Source organism: Nestor notabilis, unplaced genomic scaffold (assembly GCF_000696875.1).
Source record: "Nestor notabilis isolate BGI_N333 unplaced genomic scaffold, ASM69687v1 scaffold27263, whole genome shotgun sequence".
Lineage (NCBI taxonomy): Eukaryota > Metazoa > Chordata > Aves > Psittaciformes > Psittacidae > Nestor > Nestor notabilis.
Window position 1 is genome coordinate 25,735 of NW_009921211.1, and position 10,971 is coordinate 36,705.

Consider the following 10,971-nt stretch of genomic DNA (forward strand, 5'->3'; position numbering starts at 1 on the left):
TTTCCATCATTTTCTGTAGCCTTTCCCCAGCCTCTTTGTTTTTACTTTTTGTCTCTGAATTCATTTACATTGTAAGACAGTGAGTGACATGAATGTATTAAAATGTAATGCAATCTCAGCTTTGTATGTTCTGCATATTTTATTTTAGTGTTTGTTCCTTCCTCCAAGCAGGACAAAACCATGCTCTCATCTGGCATCATGAACATGAGGAACACAAATGGAAACATATTATGTAAGCAGCCATAAATCTGTCACATATCTTATTTTCCAGTATTTTTACACTGTTTAGTGACCTTAGATTTCATTACAGTTATCGTGATAATATAAAATAGGAGAATGTGGTATGGATTTTTTAGTAGGACAGACTTTTTTAATGGCATCAGTTAATTCAGCCTCCTGGACAATCCAGCACTGTTTTCTCTTTAGAGCAACTTTCATTCAGGAAGGAAACTTTAAGTTATCTGGTCTTATTGATCCTGTCATCAGTGGGGGACCCCCAGCAAGTATGGCAGAGCTCAAATTGAACTATAAGATATATCGATTGTATTTTGCAAGGCTGCATCATGCCAAAACTTTGTTTATGTGAAATCAATGGTTTTATCTTAGCATCTGATGTGAAGACCTTCCACAGATAAATCACAGTGACAGTACAAACTGCATAATGCTCTTTATTTATTTTCCTTACCTGAGACTGTGCTTGGAGAGTTCGTTTCAGTTCATCACTCTCTGAAAAGGGCATGGAGCTTTTGTCACAGGCAATCTTGTGTAGCTCTTCAAAGCACTTCGCAGATTTGCTGTGGCAAACTGCATGTAGGTAGGCAGGATTCTTCAAGCCACTCATGGCACATTCGTAAAAACTCCCGTTGAGCAAAGCCACAGAAAGCCACATCACAGGGGCTACCAGAGCATTTAAAGTGATTTGTCCGAAGATGTAAAAGAAATGGCAGATATTCCCTCTGGGAAATATTTTTCTGGGATTCACCCAGCAGCCTGTAAAGAGCTTCCAGGTCTTACTGTTCAAGAAGTATCCAATAACTAGCAAAACAAAAGCTGGAGAGAAAAGAAATACCAGACCATACCTGAAGTTTTCATTGCTGCAGGGACATCTGAAAGCAACAAGAGAAAACACACGTTCACCTCCCATTGTCAGTAGTGCCATAAAACTGTAACCTATAGCAGTTTTCTGATTGATAAAGAACTTCAGGATTGTTTGGAAAGCATCCATTTTTGATACTCACTGGAGAGGTAAAAATCAAGATGCTTTTATCTTTGGTCAGAGCAGTCTGTAGTATGTAGCAGGGGAGAGCTCTCCAGAGGAACAGCCTGCTGCTAGCCTGCCCGCGTACACGTTGTCTAGATAATGCTGTGATGTCTGGAGAAATGCACTCACAGGACACCCCTCCGCTAGCAGAGCAGATGTTGCACATTTACGGTAATATTCATCAGTACTAGGAGGAGAGCAAGCAATGCTCTGTATAATCAAGTTTGCAGTCTTGGCAGTCTTATTCTTGGTGGGGTTTTGTTTTTCTTTGTGACTGCCAATGGAGATCACAGTAAAAACACATACCAGTTGCAGGAGTTCTTGAGCTGTGATTATCAAAGCTGCTGGCAATATAATGAATGACCTAATATAGGTACTAATGGTCCCAGAGGAGTATGACATGACTGAAAGAGAAGTGATAACAGTAAAACCACTTTGTGTGGGGTTGTAAATGTAGGAGCATCAGAGACAGAATAGGCAGCCTTCTGCTGTACTTCCCTGGAGTATCCCATAGCTCTAGATTTGCATCTCTGGCTCTAGCTGGTCATAGAAGGAGCAACTCTGATTTCCAACCTGTCTGGCCCTTCCCGTTTTCCTGGGGTAAAGGTGGTCTACAGGGTGCTGCATCCTAAAATTTCACCTATGGCATGCACACGACAGATTCAAGCTGCAGATTTTCATCCTTTTGCAGGTTGCTTTTAAGATGTACCTTGGTGTCACTCCCAGCGTGAGCTGCAGTAACACCACAGGAAATGAATTCTCCTTAATCTTGGACAAAAACCCACTAGTGGACTTTGTGGAGGAGCTGCCAGCAGAACGAGCATCACTTTGCTACTGTAACCTCCTCTGTGGGGTGATTCGAGGTGCCTTGGAAATGGTAAGGAAGTGCCCATCTGTTTTCTCCATTCTTTGTTAATATGCAGAGGCACAGGAAAGCAAAGCCTCTTGCTCAGGTAAATGAAGGAAATTTGGTAGTGTTTAACCTCTCTCTCAGTTTAAATATCTACATCTAATTTCTGGGCTTCTTTATGTTTCTGTCAATATCTAATTTGTCAGATACCTTATGTTTTGAGAAAGCAAAATCTGTACAAACATATATGTACATCAGTCCGAGAATTACAGTGTCTGATATAAGACTAATTAACAAAAGTATTATTAGTACATGACCAGGACATTTTGTGATCACAAAATCATCAAGTTCATCATGCAATACAGGTTCTTAGAAGAAAGCAAAGCACTGGAATGAAGGGTAATCTATCATACAAATTTCAGTGTGTATAAATTTGCTTTTTACTAACTTGGTTGGGAAAGATATTTTAAAACAATCTAGAAATCTGCTTCTCGTGAAACCTGAAAAGGGGATCCCCTTGTGATAAGAGATAGAAAAAGCTCATTATTCTGGGGGGGGGGGGGGGGGGGGGATGGGGGGGAGGGGTATACTGGGCATTTCTTTGCTTAACTGATCAGACTTGATTCTTTCTAGGTTCACTTAGCAGCAGAAGTTACCTTCCTCCAGGACAGGCTGAAGGGTGATGCTGTAACAGAAATAGGAATTACGTTTTTAAGAAAGGCTGAAGACAGAAAGCACAAAAGGAATAAGTGAAAGAAATATTGGGAGAAACCCATGCTAAGGGATATTTTGCACCTTTTGTTTCTGAAGAAGACATGCAGGGTAAAAATGGCTTCGCTGAGCCAGGTGCACCAGTCATACATTCAAAAGGTGAAGAGAGCTTGGCAGCAAATAGGAGAGGCAGAGCAGGGGCAGAGCAGGGACAGAGCAATGTTAATTGTCATGGCACAGATTTCAGTATAAAAGATCAAAATGGCCTGCTCTTCCTTCTCACATAACCATGCTCTTGAGCTGAGTGGAACTTTTATCTCAGTGTTTAATGCACTCTGGATGCAGAATATTCATTTGGACACCAACCGTGTTCAGCTAAACATGACCACCTTTTTTTTCCCTTTCTGTTTGTTGGTAACATTTCAAAGCACGGTTGCTAGGTGGTGCTTTATTTCCCTGGCTGTTTGTGGTTAGGAATAATGTATTAATCTGCTGTGACTTCTGGGTGCAGTGTCTCGCTACCAGGTGCCTGTTTTGATGAGTAGCGGTTTGCCATTCATTGTCCTCCATACCGGACATCATGCTTTGAAACCAGAGAGGGATGTGGCTTCACTGATGGCAGGAGCCTGTTCGGTCCATTACGGCTCTTTCAGGCCCCAAGTGCACTTTTGCCAGCGTGGCTGTTCATCCCTGTGCATGCATGTGCATCAGACTGCAGCACTCTGACAACTGCAGCAGTGCTTATGTTGCTTCAAGCTATGGTCTTTTTCATGTCAGCCTGATCTTCAAGAGCACTGGTCTTACGACCAAACTGAACAAAGCATGGCATATTTAATGTGTAGTCACTGTGGATCTGTACCCACCTAAGGAAACTCAAATAAAAATTCAGAGATTGCCACACAAGTGGTTTGCTGGTTGTTGTGTCTGTTCTTCCATCTTCCCCTTGGCAGTGGACTTGTTACCACAACATGACTGGGAAGCAGAGAAATAGCAGCCTTGCAGAGACCTGAGTTATAGGGAAGGTTTAATGTTCTCTGGTGTAATTGCAAGATAATCTGGGTAAGGGTTGGACAAACCCCCAAGTCCTAGCACAGTACCCTACCCTCAAGGACAGCTCACCTTCTTCTCACTGAAGCACTTGTTTTAAACTGAAATGCAAACTCTCAATACAGTTCAGTGAAGCCCAGAGTGAACTCTGATTTTATCACTGTGATCCCCTCATCTCTTATTTTCCCCTCAGTCTGTTTACCTCTTAATCCTGCTAAGTGAGGGTATCTCTTACCTTGGGGACAGTGGGGTTCATTCCCACCAGATCTGTACAATCTTCATGATAATGTTTCTCCCTTTGTCTTAACAGCAATGCTTTAGTGTAATGGAGCTTTAAAGAACAATTTCGTACAGAACAAAACCTAAGCTATTCATTAGCTTATTGGGCTTATTGGCCTTGGGCTAATTAGCTTATTAGCCCTGGGCTCAGCCCAATATACTGTTACATGGTACAAAAGAGGAGTTACAACATGTGACAACATATTACAACCAGTAAAAAAAAAGTTTCCCTACTTTTTTTTTTTCCCCCTTCTATCAGGGATGGAAGGTCTTGAGGCATTTGATTTCCCTGCCTGCTGGTTATGCCCAGCTGGCTGAGGTGGACATGTGGCGACTTTGGCTGACCACAAAATGATCCTTTACAAGGCAATGGCCATTTTTCTTTTCTCCAGCAACATCCTACCAACCAAATATTCTTATTTTTTTATTATTATCTTGAAAGAGAATAACCTATTCTGTCCTTGTTTTGTAAGATGTAATTTGCTTACTTTAACCTCTGTTGCATTAAACTTGCATGCAGGTGTGTGTGCTTGCACTCACGTACAGTAGCATTTTCTGTCAGCTAAAAAGCATCAGCCACCACATTGCAGCGACATCTTGGCTGTCTCCTGTGTATTCAAGGCCTATCAAAGAGTTTCTGTCTGCAGGCATTAGCTGGCAAAGTAAGGGCTAGATATTAACATTTTTAAAGCAAGGACCATTAGTACCATCCTGGGCCTTTGCAGCCTTGCCACACCGGGTTTGGTGTGGCCAAGGCTTCCTCCCCTTCCCTCAGTGCCAAACATTTGCAGTGATGCTCCATGTAGGACATCAATGTTGTTTCTTCAAGTTTCAGCATTTCAGAATAAACAGCCCAAGGAAATCTTTAGTTCTACTTGGACATGGTAAGTTTTGAAGGATAAATTTCTTCTGTGCAAATGAACATAAACCAGAAAAGCCTGAGCTATTCAAGCACAGATTTGAGATCAAGCCAAGATGTGACATGACGCTGCCAGACTGGGCTGGATGCTAGTTCATGCTCATGTCATACCCTTCTTGCACATCTGGTCATGCAACAATCATTCCTCTTGGATCAGCTCTGTGCTGGGCAGATATGCTCAGTGCACACGTTTTGCTGTTAGTTTTTTTTGTATTTCCTTCCTACACTGGATTACCTCATCCATTGTTTTCTGAAGATGGAGTAAATAAATGCCAGCTAGAAAAATGGTAATAAACAACGGACAAAACTGTGACCCACACTACCTTAGTGTTAGTTGCTGACATTAGTTACCTTATGCACATACAGTTTTTGCTTGTCTCACTTGGTAGCATATTCACAGAAGTGTTCCTCCATGTTTCTTTTTAGTGTAGGTTCTTCTTTTGAAGGTATCTAACAGAGCACTCACAAGTGTGCTGAAGCTTCTTTCTGCAATTTCTTTCATTATGAATGTAATTACATACAGGAGATATGAGTGTTACATGAAGGTGAGAAAAAATAAAACTTAGAACATGGTTGCATACAAAACCAATATAGAAATACCTGCTTCTACTCTTAGACATACTACTTTCCTTCTGCCAAAAGTCACTTTATCTGTGAAAAATAGACTGCCAACATTGCCATCAAACTTGAAGATATATATTGCGGTCCCATTTGAAGTCTTTCCTTATTGATTTTAATTATAGAAGGGCCGGCTCTGTGTCTTCCTTGGAAAGCTGAGGCAGCTTTGGTAATGAGACCCTGGCAGTTGCCACTGTGAGTGGGAAGTGGCAAACCCCCGCCCAGATGCAGCTGAGAGGTTTAACGTGAATTCTGGGGGTGTTTTCACTGCAGCTTCTCGTCAGGAAATGAAATAAAGCGTGGCTTGTTCATGGAGGCTTTCAGGTCTACCCTGCAGTGGGACTGGGACAATGTTTTACCTTTAGATGCCAGTGAAGGGGATGAACTCTTCAATAGGAGAGGTAAACATTTTTATCTGAACCATGCTTCCTGGAGGCACAAGTAACAAATTGCATACTTATTATCAGCAGGTTTCTTAGAAGGAAAAGAACACTGAGCAAGTCACTGACTCTCTGACAAAATGAATGCTTTTTAAAATTGTTTTTTGCATACAGAATTAAATCTTGTTTTCCCTTTATGTGTTATATTTTAAGTTTATAATAAGAATCAAGCTTCCAAGCAAGTTATATTCAGCTAGTTAAAATAGGCTCTTCCCTTTCCTCTTTCTTTGGAAAATGTCTGTAACAAAAAACAATGGTATTTTTCTCTGTCTGCCTGAATAGCTTCCAAGTTAGAGTTTACTGTCTAGAAAGAGATTTCTGGGAAGATCCCAGGCTCGCCTCTGGAATGCTCTCTAAAAATACGGCTTTTCAGAGAAAACCTGAACTTTATCATTCTTCACTCAAAACTGGTACCTTTGTTTCTTACACTTAGATGTTCTTCGATAAAAACGTTATTATTTGCTAATATGGACTGTGGATTTATAATGTTCTTAAGTATGCAGCTGTTCTATAAATATTTGTCAATATGAGCTTCACCTATACTGCCATGTTATGCATAAGCCTAACCCCTGAGGACATGCTAATTTGCATTTAGACTCCATTCTGGGTCAGGTTAAATAGTGTGTTTGGCAGGGACATCCAGGTGTAGCTCAGGTACTGATGCCAGGACCAAACCCCAATGTTCAAGATTTTATATTTAAAAAACCCCATAATAATTATGTATTTTTCAGAAAAAAATATAAAAAATACAAATGGAATATAAACAGGAAGTTTAATGTTGGTGGGTTTTCCTTATAGCATTCAAATGCCTATTTTTTCCATTAGAGAGACTTACAATTACAGGAAATGAGCTGTACAGCTAATTAAGAAGGTGTGCAAAAAGTGCTAAAGAAAATTCGACACCATGGAAGATTTTAGTTTTGCTGTTATTACCTAAAGTTGCTGAGCATGTAGGAGTAAAATGGCTGGAATCCTTTTGCTCATCTATTCAAAGTGATAGGCAGCTGAAATAATTCTGACGGATTCCTTTGTTATGCACAGGTAGCTCCAAAATGCTGATTGCTTCCCAGATTTTAAAAGATACAGTCCTTGCCTTGAGAAACCAAAAAGTGAGTATTTAGTAAAAAGCTTGCGCTAAGCTCCCATGAAATATATGTTGTCAAGTGAGAGCGAATAAACTAAGATGAATTTCTCAGCAAAACTTCCATTCTGTTTTGTCTTTTTGATACTGCCAAGTACGAAGGTTTGGTATTGTCAGTCCAGCTGCCAAATGCCCCTAAGGCATTTGGTAATAATTTGACATAGTATATGCTGACATCTTTGTTGATGCTGATTATTTTGCACATGTGATTCTTAATGAACAACAACATATGAAAACTCCCACCATGACAGATGTGTTTATTTAAATGTACTTAAGCAAAAGTAGTAAAATGCATTTTTAAACAAAGCTACTGAGGGTTACAACTATTAGCTTTTACATACAATTGGCATAGATTTCAATAAGGGCACAGAATAAGACTCTTATACCAGTAGGGTTGAAAGATTGCCGGTGTTGCAAATGATTTGTTTCATTAAAACCCTGATTCACTTGCAATTGCTTCATCCACAAATCCTAAAACAGTGGGGTTCTGATTTCCCTTCCAAAGTCTGGTGCTGTTGCCTCTGTTCGTGTTAACATACTTGTGTAGCATGCTGTAATGCTGCTCTTGCAAATTGAAAGCATACAAGAATGAAATCTTCCGCCAGTCTTCATTGCTGGGGGTCTGAAACGGTGCTGGGTCAGTGGCTTCAAAAAAGCAGTTCACATTTATTTCTGACAGCTTGCTCGCATGCTCTTCAGCCTTGGCCTCAAAGACCTCGCATTCCTTTTTTGAGTAAATTTTCCAGAACTTGAGCTGAAGATAGCTAACTGGGGAGCAGCAGCGGCTGATACACCTTGCAATCAGTGCCGCAGTCATGATGGCGATAATCAGGAACCATCCTATAAGCTTGGAAAACAGATAAATGGATTTATGGTGGTTTTGCATGGTCATACGCAGGAGTATAGAACTTAACATTGAAGCAGACGTGAAAACTGTCAGCAAAAAAACCCTGGAGCGCCTATAACAGCCTGCTTGCTGAGGAAAGAGATGATCACATGACAGTCTTACAAAGCTTGTGTTCCCCTGAGCTGGTCTTATTGGATTGAGGATGAATACCAAAAAAAGAGAAGGTAAAGTTCTTTCCTCTTTTATATCTAGCCTTCTTAAAGGCAAGATACTGATCAGCAGTTTCTGCAGTTGTGGTCAGATTTACACCATAGAGGGTGCAGGATCACCCTGTTCACTTCTGGTGCTGTAAATTAGACCTGCTGACCGTGTTTTGTCTGCTCTTGGAAAATAACTGCTCTCCCTGATATCTGAGCCTGCAAAAAACAGCCACTTGCCACAGCACACAGGGAGAATTGTGTCCTGTGTGCTTTGTAGGCAGGACATGGATTTGACTATCAAATATGGGAATTCACTCTTGTTTCATGCATGATTTTAACATCCCTGGGTAAGTCTCAGAGGCCCCACCTAAAGTGGGTGTCCTAGAAGATGCTGGTTCCTCCAGTACCCAGTGGTACATAGCTGGGAGCTCCAGGTATCTGCTTTCACCTCAGGCTTTTTTTTTTTCAAGTGAAAAACATTGAGTACTAAAGAAAAATGAGTTGTGCTCTTACTGGTTCTTAATTTTATTGGAAGTTGATCAGATATTAAAAATAAAGGTCACTAATAAAAATGGTGTCACACTTTTTCTGGGTTTTTTGGACTGTTCTTTTTTTTTTAGATTTCATTGCAGCAACAGTTACAGTCAGTCTTCCTTGATTTTGCTCCTTTCTGAATTCCATTGTATAGAGTTTGCCCCTTTTCAGCCTTTTCCTTGGAGCAGAAGCATGCTAAATACGGTAATTTAAACACTTCCGTTGTTTCGTTTTCTTAATGCAAACATTTTTATTGTTTTAATAAGCTTTTGTACTAAACAGGAACTTACAAAAATCCGAATAATTATAATCTCTTATAAACTTAACTCCATGAACTAGCCTTATATTTTCATGAGAAAAAGTGACAAAACCTGATTTTTCTACTAGATAATGACCAAACAAACCTAGAAATTAAACTGGAGAACTGCCAAAATTTGGGGGTTTCATTTCACTTCAAACAAATAATTTCACTCACAAGTGCTAATTTTTTGATCATGCAGTTTGCCTTCAGCACAAGAACACTTTAACAAGACAGATGCCTATTTTAACTATTCTAGGAAATTATTAATATGTTTACGCATTGAAATCTGTAGTGAAACTGTCCTTGCTTCACTTGCCAGTTCTCTGTTGCAAGGGGACAACAGCTTCCTCTTTGTGACTTCAGCTTCCCCTCAGCTAATGATTGCTTGCAGAAGTTTGGGGTATTTAGAGAGATAAAGTGGAAAAAGAGAAGAACTGGCACCATGCCTAAGTTAAATGAGAAGAAAACTTGCTGTGGAAAGTCCTGGTGTCTAGACTGGTTCCCTGACCAGCTTTGAAAGAGTTTTTGTAATCAGCAGTGCCAAACAATTGTCATGCAAACATGCAAAACCAGTAAATAGCACAAATACACACTTACTACTTTTCTGTTAGTGGTTTTTTTTTTTTGCTAATCAATTTTAACTGTGTACCTTTAATAATTATGCAGTGTGAGAGAGAGAGATTGGGTACACCACACACTGAGCAGCCAGGGTTGAAGCCCATAGGGTGAAGAGGACAGCAGCAAGGTTTTACCTGGGACTGTGCCTGGAGGCTGAGGAATTCACCTGATATCTGCTCCGATAACTTCTCATCACAGGGCATTTTGACCAGCAGCTTGTTACACTCTTCTTTATCTTTACACACGAGGTTCCTTATCCAGCTGCTTCCACTGGCCATGCACTCATAGAAGCTGGCTCTGAGCAGGGCCACGGCAAGCCAGGTGAGGGGGGCCACCACAGCTCTGGCTGTCACCTGCAGCAGCACACAGAGGCAGCTGCCCAAGGTGCCCTTGGGGCAGCAGCTGCAGCTCTTCTCTAGAGTGCAGATGGCAGTCAGCAGGCGCCACATCCTGGGGTTCACCATGTAGCCGAGCAGAAAGAGGATGAAGGCAGGCACTATGAGGAAGACAGATCCATACAGCATGTTCCCAGAATTGCAGGGACACTGGAACACCACAGCTGAGAAGATGTACTCAGTAGCAGCTGTCAGCAAGGACACAATGCTGTAACCCAGAATGGTCTGGTGGCGGATGCAGAAATCTAGTGCCCTGTGCAAGGTGTCCATTTTCTGCCTCTCCTTAGTCTGAAGAGAGCAAAATCTCAGTCAGAAAAGAGAAAGAGAAAGCAATCCTGAAGCCACCCCCCAGCTTAGAGAAGCTTGCAGAGCTTCCACTTTCTGTTGGCAATGGTGATGTGGTGGTGTAGCGAGTCAGTGAGGCATGAAGTAGCTTTTAGAGAAAACAGAAGAGAAAAGGCTCACTGCGTAGTATCAAGGTCATGAAATTCAGCAAAGTGCAAGGTCTTACACCTGGGTTGGGGTAATCTCAGGCTCAGATACAGGTCGTTTCCAACCCTAACTATTTCATTATTCTAAGTGGAGACCACAGTGAAAGCCCCCCAGTAATCAACATCAAAACAACAAAGATTTGTCTTTGTTTCTATAAAAACAGTTTGTATTTGTCCACACGATGCATTGTAACTGGCAGTGACTAAAACCTTTAGTAAAGCTTTGCAGTGAGGCAACAGATTCATTGTGAATAAAATGTGAGAAAACCACCCAGAACTGTGTATAGTTTTTTTATCCTGCCTTTTATTAGCAATACAG

General features: G+C 41.0%; 3 protein-coding genes across 3 annotated transcripts in view; 1 reads left to right on the plus strand and 2 right to left on the minus strand.

Annotated features, from left to right (window-relative positions):
• The window catches only part of FAM26E (family with sequence similarity 26, member E), a 3,954-nt gene extending 2,729 nt beyond the window's left edge, over positions 1-1,225 (minus strand). Inside the window, exon 1 of the mRNA XM_010011040.1 lies at positions 686-1,225. Coding sequence (XP_010009342.1) covers positions 686-1,225 — 540 coding nt within the window. The remainder of the gene's footprint in view (positions 1-685) is intronic.
• Positions 1-2,864, plus strand: part of TRAPPC3L (trafficking protein particle complex 3-like) — a 16,951-nt gene extending 14,087 nt beyond the window's left edge. The window contains exons 4-5 of the mRNA XM_010011041.1: positions 1,953-2,138; positions 2,745-2,864. Of these exons, the coding sequence (XP_010009343.1) occupies positions 1,953-2,138; positions 2,745-2,864 (306 nt within the window). The remainder of the gene's footprint in view (positions 1-1,952; positions 2,139-2,744) is intronic.
• Positions 2,865-7,696: 4,832 nt separating this feature from the next.
• On the minus strand, positions 7,697-10,431 carry FAM26F (family with sequence similarity 26, member F). Its single transcript, XM_010011043.1, has 2 exons — positions 9,901-10,431; positions 7,697-8,113 (listed from the first exon to the last, which is right to left on the minus strand). The coding sequence occupies exons 1-2, from the start codon at positions 10,429-10,431 to the stop codon at positions 7,697-7,699; spliced, it is 948 nt and encodes a 315-aa protein (XP_010009345.1).
• Between the last annotated feature and the right edge of the window lie 540 nt (positions 10,432-10,971).